The 16,155-nt window shown below is 43.9% G+C and overlaps 1 protein-coding gene across 1 annotated transcript in view; it reads left to right on the top strand.

The window, feature by feature from the left end:
• The window catches only part of CABLES1 (Cdk5 and Abl enzyme substrate 1), a 35,678-nt gene extending 25,826 nt beyond the window's left edge, over positions 1-9,852 (top strand). The window contains exons 7-9 of the mRNA XM_009871759.1: positions 6,364-6,470; positions 7,344-7,551; positions 9,080-9,852. Coding sequence (XP_009870061.1) covers positions 6,364-6,470; positions 7,344-7,551; positions 9,080-9,220 — 456 coding nt within the window. The 3' untranslated portion in view covers positions 9,221-9,852. The remainder of the gene's footprint in view (positions 1-6,363; positions 6,471-7,343; positions 7,552-9,079) is intronic.
• Positions 9,853-16,155: the final 6,303 nt, after the last annotated feature.

Raw genomic sequence — 16,155 nt, 5'->3', positions numbered from 1 at the left:
TGAAAAAGCAGCTTCAATACTTTATCAACACAAGTACTACGGCTTCTATTAATTGTGTTAGTTGTATTTAAATTCTGGTCTATCCTGGAGATACAATTTCACTTTATCCTGTCTTTGTAGGGGAGTCTACAATCTCTGCCACAGTATAAACAGTGAGAGGTAGAAAAATTTTGAGGGGAGGGTTGGGGGAAGGAGGGAAACATCGTGTCACGGTTAACAGATGTCTTCCTGGCTGATACTGCTAAAAGAGGAATTCTTGCAGATTCTTAAATCTGTCTAGAGTAGGAACTTTATCTGCCAGACAGAGCAGTAATTCCTTCGCTAGACTCTCATGTCAACCAATGTATGTCAGGACTCAGCAGTGCCTCCCTGGCTTCCCTGCGTTCTTGCCAGCAGAAACAACCCCCTTCTGTGCCGAAGGAGAAAACTTACTCTGCAACAGGCGTGGGGCTGACCCTGCAGCCCTGCTTTTGTCGGTAACACGGAAACACGGGATCGTGTTGGCTGGCTGCTGTGCACTGCCAAAACTTGCAGTGAAAAAAGAAAAGCCCGGATCAGTAGCATCTTGATTTTGAGTGACCTTTCTGGAATAACATCCCTGCAATATCCATCTGTCCATGCCCAAGGGATACACTTGGAAGTTGGTTGGGGTATTCAGCTACAGTTTTCAGCACATTGGTTTAATTATGTCAAAATAAATTGACATCTCTATGCTGCTAGTGAAAAAACAGGCACGTCACAAAAGTCTGCAGTGCTCTTACAGCGGGGTGACCGTGAGCCTGCATTTGCCAGGACTGGTGTCTAGTGCAGCCAGGCTGCGTTATTAAATATTAGTCCCCCAATGTGATTTTGAAATCAGAAATGCTTTCCGCCGTGGCCCTTTACTCTAACAAAAGCACCGCATGATGATACAGCGCATTCGGTCTCTCTCTCCTCCGTTCTGTCTTTCCCAAGGAACATCAAGGTCAGGAGTACTCTGCTACAGCCAGCGTCCTTCGGTGCCGTCACCCTGTTCTTCAAGATGCTTCCGTAGCTGTAAATTAAGCATCTCCAAACTGCTTTTTTATCAGCTGCTGACCTTGTACCCAAAAGCCTCAGAGAGCAGAGGATCACAGTGGTATACATAATCATATTTAAACCCTGTGCTGCCTGCGTTTGCTGCTATATTTGGCTGAGACTTGAAATGCATATTTTGCTACAAAGACACACTGTATTAATTAGGAATTATTTCAGTGTGTCAACTGTATAAAATAAACTGGCATCCTTCCATTTCCTGTAATTCAAAGAGGTGGTTTTTTATTTGTTTTGTGAATTCTAAACCTTTCCATTTAAAATCCGTGAATGTTAATAACTTTCTAAGAATGGAAACATCTTTTAGTTCTTCCTTCTTTTGGGGGGAGTTGATTATTTCTTTTTTAATGATAAATGAATCTCTCCCATTTTTCTTCACTATTTCAAGCATCTGCTCTAGCAGAATTTCCCATATATATGCATCTGAGCCATAAATAGTTGAGCTGTTAGTTTACTGACAAGTAAACTGCAAGGCAGTGCAGAGTCATTGATTTGTTTTCATTTGTTATGTGGTTGAGAACTTACCACTGATCTGCTGAAAGTCTGTTAAAGGTATCAGTTTTCTATCTGCCCTCTGTGAAGTAAGTTTGTGAGAGGGTACACAGTAATGACAGAGGAAGAGAGCCTTTCATTTGATTCACCTATTTTGCTCTGATTTTATCCTTCTTAAGCGGGAGATAGAGACATCCAGGGCTAGATCATCTTTTACTGGTAGCATGCCAAAGTAGGATTTATTTTCAACAGTATTTCATCTTGCCAGTCTTTCCAGCCATTTCAGGCATCCTCTCTCCTCCCGTATTTATGAAACTATATATACAGCTTTCCTATGAGAAAACAGCTGCTTGAAAACGCTTGCAAATAACATATGAGCTAACCTCCAAGTTCAAAACTGCCAGCCATGCAAAAAGGGTGCAGAGTACAGACTTCGGCTGAAGCATTCACTGTGTTGTGCAGGCTTCTATCAGCTATCCTGTATCACGGCTTTCATTTGTCTTGTGCAACTTCCATTGCCAAACTAAAATATACATACGCAGATTTGTATACAGAGAACGTGAACAGAGCTCACAAAGGAGTATTGCTGAATACTGGAGTGAAATATGTTTTCTGCAAGTAAGCTGTGAGAAACAAGACAGGCGTTTCTGGATGGCAGAAGTTGCAAACATTTGAGATTAGAGTATGGGCGAGACAGTTTGGTAGTTCCCAGTGCCTTGCTCGTGTGTCTGATGGCTCTGGGAGTGCAAAGTACCTGCCTGGTAGAGAATAACATTGTGTATAAGAAAGCATGTTTGGATACAAAAATGCGGCACTTTTTTTAGGGAAATATTTGCAAGCCCTTCATAAAATGTGGAGCATCGTTGCTGAATGGTGCTTCTGCGTGGGCAATACCAGAAATGTTCTGGACAGACAAAAATTCACACCATTTACAGTCGTGTCTTGTCCGCAACATCGCAACTTCGTTTGGGGCTCATGGGCAGCTCAAGAGCAATAAAATGGTCTAAAACAGAAAAGTATAAATGCTGAGCAGAGAGCAGGCAGCGAAGGGTAGCGTTAGGTCAGAGCCCGCCCATGTCAGATCCCAGCTGGTCTTTGTGGGTCAGTTGGCCACTGCAGAGGTTTCCTTGGCTGCATCCTTCTTGGTCAGGGGCAGCGGTGAGAGTTGCTGCTCGGTGCCGAGCTGTTCGCAGGGTGCAGGAGGTACCCAGGCAGGAGCAGGGTGGGGAACCAGGATTTCTGTGTAGCCTCCTGGGCTCTGTGCCCCAGCCATGTTGTGACAGAGAGAGGGGTGCTTAAGTGGCTGGTCAAAAACAGCTGGGCAGACAGAATACCACTGATCAGACAAAGCTGGGCTTCTACAGCAGCTATGGAAGAAAATAAAATCAAAGCGGGGGAAAAAAAAGAAGTTGCACAATTCCTTTTCTTGAGAATAAGGGCAGTTAGTTGAGCTCTCCAGCTTGGCACTGACAAGACGAGACAGCTGTCTTAGAGCCAGTGTGTTCAAACATGCTGCCGTTATCCTGTTACATGAATCAAAACCAGCACACACCGGCTTTCATCTGGATTTCATTATTGTGATTTATATCATAGAGACTGTTGTCTCGCAGGAAGCAGCAGTATTCAGAATTGGAGGGGGAGAGATTCTTATCAACAGGACAAAATTGACAAATCTCTGTGTTTAAAAATAGCCGGACCTCCTTAGCATTTTCAGTTTTAATCCGTCTGGTTATTCTCAAGCCTCTGAGTGCTTTGCTTTAAATAAAATGAGGTGGAGGGGGGGAAAAGACAGCTTTTCTTCTTCTAAAGAGAATTTATCTGAATTCCGGCAAATCTCCCATGGGCTGGGAAGTCCTAGGTAAAACAGACAGTGCCTGCAGAGTGGCCCTGGGGAAAGCTGCACTCTGCGGGGGTGGCTGCAGCTGTGGGTGAGATCCAGGGGCTCGTTCCCTCCTGGAGCTGGGATCACACTGGCACCTACTTGTTAGAGGTGAAAGCAATTGAAATTTGCTGTCCGGCATAATTTCTGTGCAGCCCTTCAGCTGAGTCCAGGGGATGGTTGGGCCCTTCCACAGCTGCGGTGGCCTTTCTGCTGCCAAGTGGTTTCTGTCATGCACTCGATTGGATCCTCCTCTGTGCAAGGAGGATGATTACCTGGGGAGAGCCAAAGGCAAATCTCCCAGAAAAAGCTGTGATCACATTGTGGGAGATAATTAAGATAAAACTAAGGAGTTCCATGGTAATTGAGAGCAAACAACGGTCACTTAGGTTTGCAGTGAAGCGTGAAATAAGGTGTCCTGTATCTTTGCACAGTAGCACTGAGCTCACTCTTTCTAGGATTGCCCAAGACATTGCGCAGAAAATCGTCTTCAAATTAATAGTGGGTGACCTTCATGTGCTCAGTGACTCTTGAGTCTGTGAGTAAGACCAATCTTTCTGTACTTTGAGAAGCAGATGGCACTGGTCTAAGTTACATTATGTGGCCTGTTTTAATAGTCTTCTTACAGCAGTACTAAGAGGAACCTTCTTAATAACACATAAACTCTCAGTGTATCTGTGTAAACATCAGAAGCACTCATCTTGGTCCTCTGGCAGCAAAACCAAGAAGTAGGCAGGCAGGCAACAACATCCCAGGGAAAGAAAGGAGAGGGGCGATTGGTGAGATTCTCATTCTACTGCTTTGGAGGGCTGAGCCCTGCCAAATGAGATGAAGCACATGAGAAGCTGTCTGCAATGAAGAGGCATGGCTGCATGGGTGCACATGTTTGTCCTTCCAATCTCAGCAAGATTAAAACTGTGAAGACCCACACATTCATTGAAGGCTTTCCCTCCAACCCAGGGTAGTCCAAAGTTTCTCCTCCCTCCCGTCTTAGTTCCTCTTTTCCTTTTATTCAGGCACGGTCGCACGTTGCCTACCTCAGTACCAAGACAGCATATGAGTTTTTAACCTCAGTAGCACTGCAGCATCTGCCCAGACCTGCGCTCGAGCTCGGCTGTACACATGCAGGGCAGCGGGGGCGGCTGAAGGAAGTTGATGTGACTTTCTCCTTTTTGATGATTTCTTATAACTGGCAGCGTTCCTTAATAGGACAGAATTTCCTTAATAAATTTTACCCTTTATTTTAGCAAAATTTGGACTGGTGTTTTAACATGTAACTGTGTTGGAGGGGGCTTGGAAACATTTATACTTAAGATGACAGCAGGAAACCACTGTGCATGATGTGCCCAGCAGAATTAGCTGCCAGGATGTAGTAGGGACACTGATCTGAACAGATGATGCTTCTCACACAGATAGCAGAATAGCCCACGTTTTAAAATGTGTATGACCATACAGGCAAGAAGCTAATTTTTTCCTGTTTATTTCAGTATGTTTACCTCACATACTGCTGTGTGCCATTTAGGGGAAACACATACTCTGTTTTTTCTTTTAAATTCCTGTAATTATCCATTTATTCAGTACTATAGCTCCTAAATAAAGTGCAAGGAAAGTTAGGTGTATTTTACTCCCCTTCATGCTCATTTCTGATCCAGCCAAGAACATGATTAGATACCAAGAGTTGTCCAGTTGCTCTTTAGAGCCATTACACTCTCTTCTCCCCAAGCCCTTCTCTTTTAATTATTGAAGAAAACCTGCAAGCATACACAGTCAGGCTTTTTGGCTAACTTAGATTCCTATGATGACATAATACAGTGAGGCTCCATCTTTTGTAAAGGTATTACGTGCAACAAGTGTTGTGCAAGCCTCTTTCCACCTCTTGTTGCTTGGTGTGAACAACCTTTTGCCATAATATAGGTTAATCATAAACCAGAATTGAGAAGGGAACAATTATTTTACTGGAAGGAGAATGCACTGCATTGCAGACTGCTGCTCTTCCACTGCCCACACTTGAAGCCAGATGGGAGCTGGATGCCTAGGACGAGGATGTCCCTAGGCTGTCCCAGGGCTCTTCCCTGCTTCTGTCCACAGGGCAGAACAGTCAAAACTGGGAAGAGAATTGGCATGTCCCCAGAATGAAGGTTCATTTGTTGTTCAGCTGATAGATTTTGGCCAGGTGAGGGGTGACAGAGCATTTGGGCAAAATACTTCCTGAGCGAAGACTGAAAGAACAAGAGAAGTGCTGCACACCCATAGGTGCGAGTGCTGGCATTGCCGTACTGGCCGAGAGGGCCCTCTGCTACTTGAGGAAATGCTTTAGGTTGTGACAAAAGTGAACAGAAATTTCAGTATAAAGGAAATAGAATGTGCACTTTGAGTGTTGTCCTAACTCAGTATTTCTGGCCACTTATTCCCTAACTTATGACGGCATTACTATCTTGCACTATTGCTAATTACATGTTTTATCAGAAATGTACTCTATGGCAGTCAAGAATTTGTATCAGTGGTTCCTTTGAAGAATCAATTTGAGAGAAACAATATTTTTCAGAACTGCATGGAGATATGCACACAAAATCCAGTCATCAAATCAGTTACTGTGATGATTTATTTTGGTTTAACAAGACTTCTCAGCTCAGTTTTGTCCATCCACTTTTTGACTAAACTCACTCGCAGCAGTACTCAGAGGATCCTAATAAGGTTTATGTTCTTCAGGGCTTGCGCTGAGTGGTCATCTTGGATTTCAAGGCACTTGTTCTGATGAAGCAGTCACAAACAACTTGTTCCCTTAATTCAGACCAATTTTTCCCTGTACCAAAAGCACTGGGACTGACTGGCACTTGTTTGGTGTTCCTTACTTTTGGGAATTGAGTGATCTGATTTGTTTCAAACCAGAAGAGTAATTCTTTCTTGACCATGTGTTACAGACCACAGTTATAGACTACGTGAAGCCATCAGATCTTAAGAAGGACATGAACGAGACCTTTAAGGAGAAGTTCCCTCACATTAAGCTAACTCTCAGTAAAATAAGAAGGTACGTTGCAAAGCTTGGTCAGACTGCAACATGATGCAGCTGTCTCACATATCAGTGAAATTACTGTTGTACATGAGGGGAAGAACAGCACTGATTGATCTTTCAGGAGCAGTAGAGGTGCAAATTAATAAGTCAGATGACTGCTTTGATTAGTGTACTGAATAAAAAAGATAGGGAAATGTACAAGCACATACCAGTCAGGTGTGAAACATGGCATCTAATGGGATGAGGGTGCGAGCTGGGGATACTAAAAATTCCAGACATAAACCAAAAAGCTCTCAAGCTCATGGCACTTAACTAGCAAAGAGACAGGAGGAAAGAGTAATGCTGACTTTTGTGCCTGGTCTGGAGAGCATGGCCGCGATCAGCTTCACAGCAAAGCTGTAGTATTTCATCACTGTTTCCACAGTAGCAGGTTAGACATATTGCTTCACTGAAGTAACGATAATTTCATTTGACTAAAGTGGCCAGAAGGATACTGAGTCATGTTGCTCTGTAACCAGACAATCCTGCAGCACATGGAAAGACTGTCAGTTTGGATTTGACCAGCCACAACCTGCAGCAAAGCTGCCTGTAGAACACAACAAGCAACTGAATACTGAATACATTGTGTGCAGCTTAAGACCTCTGATGAAATATTGTTACTAAAAATGTCAAAGCTTTTCAGTTGCTTCTGTGGTTAGACACAGCTCTTTACTGGGGGAAGGATGAGATCAAAATGTGCCGTGAAATACATCCCCAAAACAGAGTATAAAGATGTCTACCCAGCAAATTACATTCCCCTCCATTTGACTAAGCAGGAATCTCTTAGGGTGAAATGAGAAGTGCTTTAAAAGGCAGTTCACAGCATACTTGTCTGATCTCTTTACTCAGCTTGAAGAGAGAAATGCGCAAGCTTGCCCAAGAAGAATGTGGTTTTGAAGAGCCCACGGTGGCCATGGCCTTTGTCTACTTTGAGAAGCTCGCTCTCAAGGGGAAACTGAACAAGCAGAATAGAAAGCTTTGTGCTGGAGCCTGTGTCCTTTTAGCAGCCAAAATTGGCAGCGACCTCAGAAAACATGAAGTCAAGCATCTTATAGATGTATGTATCTATAGGTTTCCAGTGTTCCTTCTATAACGTGTGGTCCGTGCAAGCCTGCTTGTCAGTGGTGACGCTGTCCTCTAGATTTCCAGCTGTACAGCCAGCCGAATACCTTTTTTTGTTACAGATTTATGTGGAAGTAGTAGTGATTAATGTCACTGCAGAGGCATGGGAAGCTCATTTGATGTGACTGTCGACCCTGGTGTCAGATACAGTGAGGTCTGAGAGGTATCTGACCACCATTCTGTCAATACAAGTGAAGGGTTAACCCTCAGGAAGTTAATTTTGCTTTCAATTATGTTCTCAAAGGTGTCAATAAGGACTTTCCTTTGAGAGGTGAGTGCAGGTACTAATTTCAGAGGAAGTCTAATAGATGACCTGGTTTGTATTTCTTTCATCAGGTTAAGCTTTTGGGCAAGAAACCCTAAAGTGTTCTATTAGAACACCTCGCCCCAACTGTTGTTTTTGTTTTGTAGAGTAAGGCCACTCACTCCATATGAAAGGGTTAACAGAGGGGGTATTATTCCACCTGCAAGCACTGAGATACTAATGTGATTTAATGCTGGAGAAAGTTGGGACAGTAGCTGAGTACTAGGCTGTAACCAACTAGCACGAAAGACAGGGAAACTTCTTTGGAGGGCAGAACTGAACTTCTCCCCTGCCACAGTAACACACTCAGATTGTGAGGGTCCACACTCAGATTGTTAGAAAGCCCTCCAAATAACCAGAAAAAAACCCTTCCCAACCCAGTGGGTGTTGGAAGATCTGGCCTCTTTTACTGTCCCGTAACATCAGTCCATACTTGAGATGTATTAAGCTTTTCAGTTGACCAGGTGAACAGAGAAGCAGCAAGCCAGGGGAATCATAAGAAGAGGACAGTGGGGGAAATATACCTGAACAGCTGTTTGCCTTGTGGAATCCAAATCCAGTGAAAACAGCAGAGCAGATGGGGTGTTTAGTACGTTGCAGCAGAAAGCCAGCTATGAAACCCATCTGATCCCCCTTGAGAATCGTAGTTCCTATTACTCACCCATCTTATGGTTGTTGCAGATGACACCTTCTGCCTCTGAGGTACTGAGATCAAATGTATCTAATTGTAGCAAAAACAGTTTCCCCAACAGGGTGTTTTAACAGAGCATAATGCTGAAAGGAAAATCAGCGGTTTCAAGCAGTGCGAGGAGTTTGTGGGCAGTTACAAGATGCATGTCTTTCATTACACAAGTAATTTCAATATTTGCCTGAAATCTGCTGGAGAGGGAATGAGTGAAACGACAAACATGTCAGAAATAGCGTGGCTGGTTGAGCTTTGTAAATGCACATTCCCAGTAAGGAATAAGTGCGTCCAGTTCATCCTACTGTCGTTTGCTGAACCTAGAGGCATGCAGGTGCACCAAGGCAGAGGTTTAATGATAGCAGCACGTGTGTTTTAAATAATAGCATCTATAAGAAAGCACTACCAAGTCAAACCCCATTCACAAAGACTATTTTTTTTTCTCACTGGTTTGTTTTCCCTCATCTATCATTGCAGAAACTGGAAGAGAAGTTCCGGCTGAACAGGCGAGAGCTAATCGCCTTCGAGTTCCCGGTGCTGGTGGCCTTGGAGTTTGCTCTCCACCTCCCCGAGCACGAAGTGATGCCGCACTACAGACGCTTGGTGCAGAACTCCTAGCGCTGGCTGCCCTGCGGGGAAGGGGCTCCCGACTGTTCCCGCTCAGCTCTCCTGAGCCACAGTTACTACTGGAAATGCAAAATCAGACTCCTAACACTTCACTCTCTCTCCCCGAAACAGTTTTTTCCGGCAACATAGAGGAAACGCTGCATTGACCTAAGACTCTCAGCTTTGACAAATTTGCATATCGTTACTTTCTCAGAGCAGGTGAAGACTGAGCTGTTGGTAAATGGCTAACGTGCTGAAACTGGGTGGCAACTGACCCTACGTGTGGGGACTGCAGCTAAAAGAGTAGGCAAAAATTAGAAGAGCAGCCTCCATGACCACCCCTCTCCATCACACAAACCCTGGAAGCCCACGTGAGTGCATTCTCATAGCGCTTTTTCTAGAGACCTGCTGCAACTTTCAAGAGGACTTCTTAACGTGAAAAAGCTTTTCAAGAGGATATCTTCACTGTGTCAAAAAGAATGTGCCAATCTATTTTTGTATCAGCAATTGAAAGTGCACTTTTTCCTGTGGGGTGTTTGCGTGCGTATCTGTGTGTGTGTGCGTGTGCGACACTGAACTGATCTCGGTCCAGGTGGTGGGCTTAGCTGTTTCGGTTACCGGTGGCAAAGATCAAGGTGACCTTATGTGTTTACTTCTTGAAAAACATAACTACTGGAAAAGTGGTAAATGGGATCATTTTTGGACACTTGTTTTTTTTATTCTCTGATCTTTCCAACATTATATCTTTGAAAGGATTACACTACTACTACTGCAAGAGAAGGATCAGCAACTGACCTTGAATTCTCAGTCATGTTTGTGATAAAGATGAAAGCATTAGTATGAGATTTCCATGTCATGTTTTTTAAAAATATCTTGTGTTAAGCCACATGCATATTTTTAACCTTCGCACTTTTCCCACTGTGGAGATGGTTAGACTTGCACTCTGTAGTGTTGTATTTCTGTGCTCTATGTTAGAGTGCGTAATAAGCACATTTATTGTGCTGTATCTTAAAACAGTGTTTTATTAAAAAAAAAGAGTAGGGCTCAGCAGTATAACAGGTGTCTTAAGGCTCCAACAGCAGGGGCATCAGCTATTGTTACAGTTTTTGTTTTTTAACTAGAATTGACGGTGCAAAACCTAAAATCAGTGCCCATTGGAGTTAAAGGTCCAGTTCCTTTAGACATTTCAGTACTGGAGTTTTACAGTAAAACTTCTTGCAGCTTCCCTGGTTCTGACTGGACACCCAGAAAACTGGCGAGTTCCATCCAAGCCCCCCGATGCCACACAGACACTAAGCTAGCGCCATGCTTGTGGACATCATTCATTTGTTATCCTGTGAAATTACACCCCTGTCCAGACTTCTCCTATGCTGGTTCACTTAACAAGCCTTGCCCTCAACATGCCCCACACAGATGTGGTAAAGTCAAATACTTACAGTTATGGTATTTATATAAAAAAAATAAAATAAAATCTCAAGCATGAGATTTTAGCTGAAGCCTTACCTCTCTAAGTTTGGGAGTGCTTGCTCAGAGTATGGAAAGGGCTTGTGAGCAGAATGTAGAGAAGTGGGACATACCAGAGGATGTAAACACACTAATGCTTACTTTCTTTCGCTCTTACTTTAATCAGTTTTATTACTTCCTTCAGTTAGGCCAGGAAACATCCAGTTTCTTTACCAGCTTTGACTCCTTGAAATTCTAGTACGAGGAATGCCTGCGTATGATTGCTCTGTAGGGTCTCGAAAGGTTACACATGTCAGGACAAATGGGAACTCGTTTGATGCTGTTGCTCTCCCTCCATTTGAAGGGGGAGTGTGGCTATGCTAGCTTACAAGTCTTACTAATACCAATCTAATTACTGATTGAGATACATTCCAACAGGATTGGAGAAGAGGGGGAAAAGAGAAAAGCTTGCACTTAAACTCCACGGTGCAATGCCCCGTGCCACTGCGACCCACATGTCACTCAGCCAGCTGTGGAGTGAGGGGAGGGGGCCTTCACTGGCGTGCCTGCTCCCCCCTCCTCCTCCTCCTCCTCCCGGCCCCCACGCAGCCAAGGAACAGAGGAGCCAAGAGCCTGGAGTGTGCCTAACGCCTGTGACTTCCCTGCAGGTTCATTTAGCCCAGAAAGGTGGTGGAGTGTTGACCCACAAGCCAAAACGGCCTGCTGGTCGGCTGGGAGGGCTTCCATCCTTGGCTGCATCCCTTTCCACTGAAATCGTGTATATACGTTCAAGGTTTGCTTCTGATTGCAGAAATCTGTTTCTAATAGCGACCACTCAAGGCTAAGCAGAAGCTTTACCTTTCCGTAAAGGCTTCTACCTTTTGCTTTTGAGTCTGATTTTTTTCTTTTTTATGTTGCATTATAGTATTGCAGGGAAAACGCAAATTGTGATCGCGAGATGCAGACTAAAGAATGACAGTCTTACAGTAGTCTTTAGAGACGCTATTGAATCATGCTGTCACATCTTTTGTCTTCTGTGCTGCTACCCAACCCTGATCTACAGTTTACACAGATTTCTGGGATGAAATCTGAATGCTCTAGACTTTCTGCTTTTCATTGTTGTTGTTGTTGTTGTTGTTTTGGGGGCGGGAAAGAGCTTCAGAGTGATGTTCAGTTACACTTTGAATGTGGAATAAACACCAAGATGGTGATGATGTTGCACTGTTCACTTAGGAACGTATATAAAGCCATATGATGCTAGATCTCAGAGCACAAAGCGTGGTCAGTACAACTATGGTTAGGACAACGGGCAGGATTTGCCCCCCTTTTCTCCCCAACCCTGAGAAAATTCAGGCTGAAGTGGTAGAGGAAATCTGTACCAAACGAAAAACCATGTTGATTGTTTTCCTTTGTCTTACGTGGTAATGACTGTTGATTTACAAATGATTTTTATGTTCAAATTTAAATAGTTTGGAAAAATATCCATTCCATATCACTTGTTTTGTTTTGAAATTATATACCGTACACTCTACCATGCAGAGTTTATTCTTTTCTAAAAAAAAAATTAATAAATGTTTAAAAAAAAATTGAAAACCCCAGATTATTTTCCACCAGTATGTAAAATTATTCCGTTCTCTCATCTGTATGTGTCCAATGGTTTTGTCTTCCTCTGGGATGTAAAGCTGCTCATTAATAAGCCAGTGGTGGGATTGCCAGAAGGCCCTCACCATCTCCTGGCATTCTTCTCCCTGCAGAGTCCTCACTTCCAGGATCTTTCCTCCAGCCAAGAGCTTAATCTTCTTCACTTTGTGTTTTGGGGCTTTTTTAAGTCCTTCTTTTTGATCACAGCTCCTCCTGAAGCTGCCAGGCCCTAGTTCTCCCAGTCCAAACCATCACTGTGCAGAAAGACAAGGCACAAGCAGACTCCTCAGCGTTGCTTGTGTCTCAGGACTCCTTGTTCGCTGGGCAATTTGGGATATGCCACTTTGGTTTAGCCCAGGTGGTAGTGAAATTTACAGACGGCCCCTGCACCAGTTGTAGTTCACAAAGTCACTTTCACATAGGAGGTTGAAAGTTCAGTTTTGGGCATTCATGCATGCACACACCCAATTAGCCACCACATATTGTTCAAGCCATTTTTTTCAACCGATGACACTTCCTACATCTGACACCTGGCTAGGTGGTCTCGCAGAACAACACCCATTTATTGTGCATGGGTGCATTCCATGTTAAAGTTATGCAAAAAGTTTGCCTCCCTACTTCCACCCATCACTGTCTTGGTTCTCTAGAGACCCTCAGCTCTAAATCATATTTGTAGCAATACAAACATTAGCTGGATTTACACACGCCTCCCTCCCAGAATGTACAAACATACAGAAAAATACTTTACTGACCATTTTCCAAAACACTCACTAACAGGCAATATTCTCTTGGGGACAATCTGTAGTCTTTAAATGATACTTCAGCTAATTGCTCCAGCCTCCTAAAATACAGAGCCCACAGCATAAGTCTTCCCTGGAAGCAGTGAGGAGTAGTTTGTTAGGAGATGATAGCACCTTCCCACGATGCTGAAGATTTTGGCACCGGGTCCCACAGTAAACATTTTTTAAAATAAGGTAAAAGTAGTTTAGCGGGGTGAGAGACTGAGCAATCACAGCAACAATGCCAGCATCACTATCTGAGACTGAAATCTGTCCCAAGTTGCACCCTTGGGAAAGGAGAGAGGGAGTGTGGGAGGCAAATTTGAACTTAATTTGTTCATCTCCCATTGTAAACTTTGTAGTGAAGAGAGAGGAAAAAAAAAAAAGAGGAAAAGGAAACTACAGGTTCATCTCTTCAAAGAAAGTTGCACACAAGCAAAAAGGTCTCTCAAATCCTGAACTTTGTTCCTTTCCATAAACTTCACCATGAGCCCATACAGGTGGAGACTCTCTGCCTCAGCCTAGAGCCTGCTGGTCCGGATGAGCTCAAAGAAGAGCTTTTCAGTCACTGTAAAAACACTTTGCCCAGACCCCAACAGCCAATACCAGGACCAACAGTAAGAGGAGAGGGAATGCTTATAGTGTGTGACTGGGAAAGAACACGAGCTGTGATCCTGGAAAACAGCCTGTTGTATCTTCAAAGCAAGGCAAGGGAGACCAAGAAGTTGCTGCTGGCTTGAGCAGTAAACACTTCCTTCCCTTAGCAAGAGCTAAATATTGGCTACTATTATAAGTTAATCTTCTATGGATTCCTCTAGCCTGTCATACACCCCCTTCTGAGCATCATCTTAAACCAGCTCTGTTACACTGTTGAGACAGATACTCCAGGACTTAATTCCTCAAGCCAGAAGAAGCCTTCCAGTTTGCAGTCAAATTTAATTGGTGTCTAATATATAAATTTTTGAACTCATGTTACTGTTTCATCTAACTCGAAACTGAAATCTTTCCCCTAGGAGAACTTGGAGTTTGCGGGAGGGGGTGTCGGTGCTCAGCAGCAGCTATTATTCTTGACAAAGTTCTGGCATTTAGTTAGCTAAGATACTAAATGGAGAAAGGAGAGGCAAGAAAATGTTCCTCTCCCAAGAGCTTCCAAGTGCGGTGAAGTGTTGCCTTGGCTCACATCAGTGGGGATGTCCATCGAGGAAGAAGCTGTGCAAGTCAGGTTTTCAGAACCATTGACAGGAGATCTCTGCCTCCTGCATTTTTAATTCACCAGCATCTATGATCTAGCCTTTATACTCTTTTCTCCTTTCCTTTCAAGCACATACAGGCATGAAGGTCAAGTTTCCCTCTTCCCCATTGCTTCCTCTACCAAACTGAAGAGCAAGAGGATGAAGAACCAGGAGGGTTTATCAACAAACCAGTATTAAACCCCTGTGATCACAGAGACTGGTCTACCAGGAATGGGTTCTGTTCATTGATTAGGACAGGGAATATCGGGGGTTTTTACTAAAGCTTTAGAAAAGCTTTTCTTCAGCACATCTAGAAGATGGAGCCTTAGAGCAAAGAAAGGTTTGGAGACTTCTAGACTACCTCAAGTCACCTGTTTCTCCTCTGTTGCCTCACCAGTTGTTTATGTTGCCCGCACAGCTGCAGTGTGCTGGGTTTTGACAAAGGACAAAGGCCTCGTGTCGCAGCACAAGAATGGTGAGTGCAGCATCGGCTTTTATTCTCTCACACCAGAAGACAAAAGGGCCACATTCTGGTCCCTAAATTCCTACCCATCTGTTTGCATGCTAGGAACCCCTGGAAGTGCAGAGGTCTCAGCTCTTTCTGTTTCCCTTACACTTAACCAATCGTGACATGCACACAAAATAAAAAAACAATATGGCAAATCTCAACATATTTCTAGAATGCCAAAAAAAAAAAAAAGGCAAGCTTGCCAAATGCACAAGAGACATATTACGTGCTGGTCTGCTCCCTCTTTGCAAGGAGCTCACACACACACACATGACAGTCCTTGGCTGGTAAATCAGCACACTCGTGACAATCTCCTCCACGCCTCCACACCTTCAGCATCGTCTTGACTGAACAGCCATGCTGGATGGGAAGGGAAGACAAATGCCCCAAGAATAGATTCAGAAGAATTGCGGAGCTGAACAGGCTGACATGCTGTGGGAGGGAGGGAGGAACAGTTCATAAAATTATAAATATGCAGAAAACAATAGGAGTCTGTGGTTTCCATCGGTATTTTCTGCTGGCAACAGAAGAAGCCTGATTGTTTGGGGCTTTTTGTTAAAAAAGATAAAAACCTAATGTAGAAGCATAGTAGCTGTAAAGTTTTAGAAAGACAAATAAAAGGCTTTTATTTCTAAATTGCTTTTATCTCACTTGGAGCAAAAATGACTCAGTTGTTACTGTTGGAGCTGGATTAACAGTCTAGACCGTACTGTTTCCCTGTTCCTTTCCCACTTGCTGGTGGTTCGATGGCCCTGCAGCACAACGCGCGTGTGGGCACCTCTAACCACAGGCCTGAACCCCAGACACCTTCCTCACATCTTCCCACACCTGTGGGTGAGAGCACAGCCTGTGAGGCAACCAACTCCTATCGATTAAACTGGCATGCACAGCCCTTTTTGACTGGGAAATATCTTGGCTCTCTCTCCAGTGCAGGGCAGGAGCTCATGGTGGGCCTGGTTCCCACCTGTACACACTGGCTGCCTCTTGGTTGCATGTTGGGGTTGCATGTTGAGCTGTGCACCCACCCACCAGCCATCCAGCTCTCCTTAAAAGGGAAATCCAGAGCATCTGCAAGAAGGGAAGCAAGAGGCTGTCACCACAATTATCCACGTGCACATCCCTAGAGGAAAAGGGAGAGAGGTAAAAACATGCCTAAAGAAAGGAGAACTGAACCAATGACTACCCACTCATCACCATCATCATGATCACCATCATATACCCAACCCTCATCTTCATCATCATCTCTTCTTAAGAAAAAGATTTCTCCCACCGGCTGTGAGAAGACTCAAACTGACCAGCAGGGATCAAATGCAATCATTAGTAACCTTCCCTCTGCCTTCAAGG

Source organism: Apaloderma vittatum, unplaced genomic scaffold, assembly GCF_000703405.1.
Source record: "Apaloderma vittatum isolate BGI_N311 unplaced genomic scaffold, ASM70340v1 scaffold13826, whole genome shotgun sequence".
In the NCBI taxonomy this organism is placed as follows: Eukaryota; Metazoa; Chordata; class Aves; order Trogoniformes; family Trogonidae; genus Apaloderma; species Apaloderma vittatum.
The sequence above is the reverse complement of the archived record's forward strand: the minus strand, read 5'-3'. Positions and strand labels throughout refer to the sequence as shown.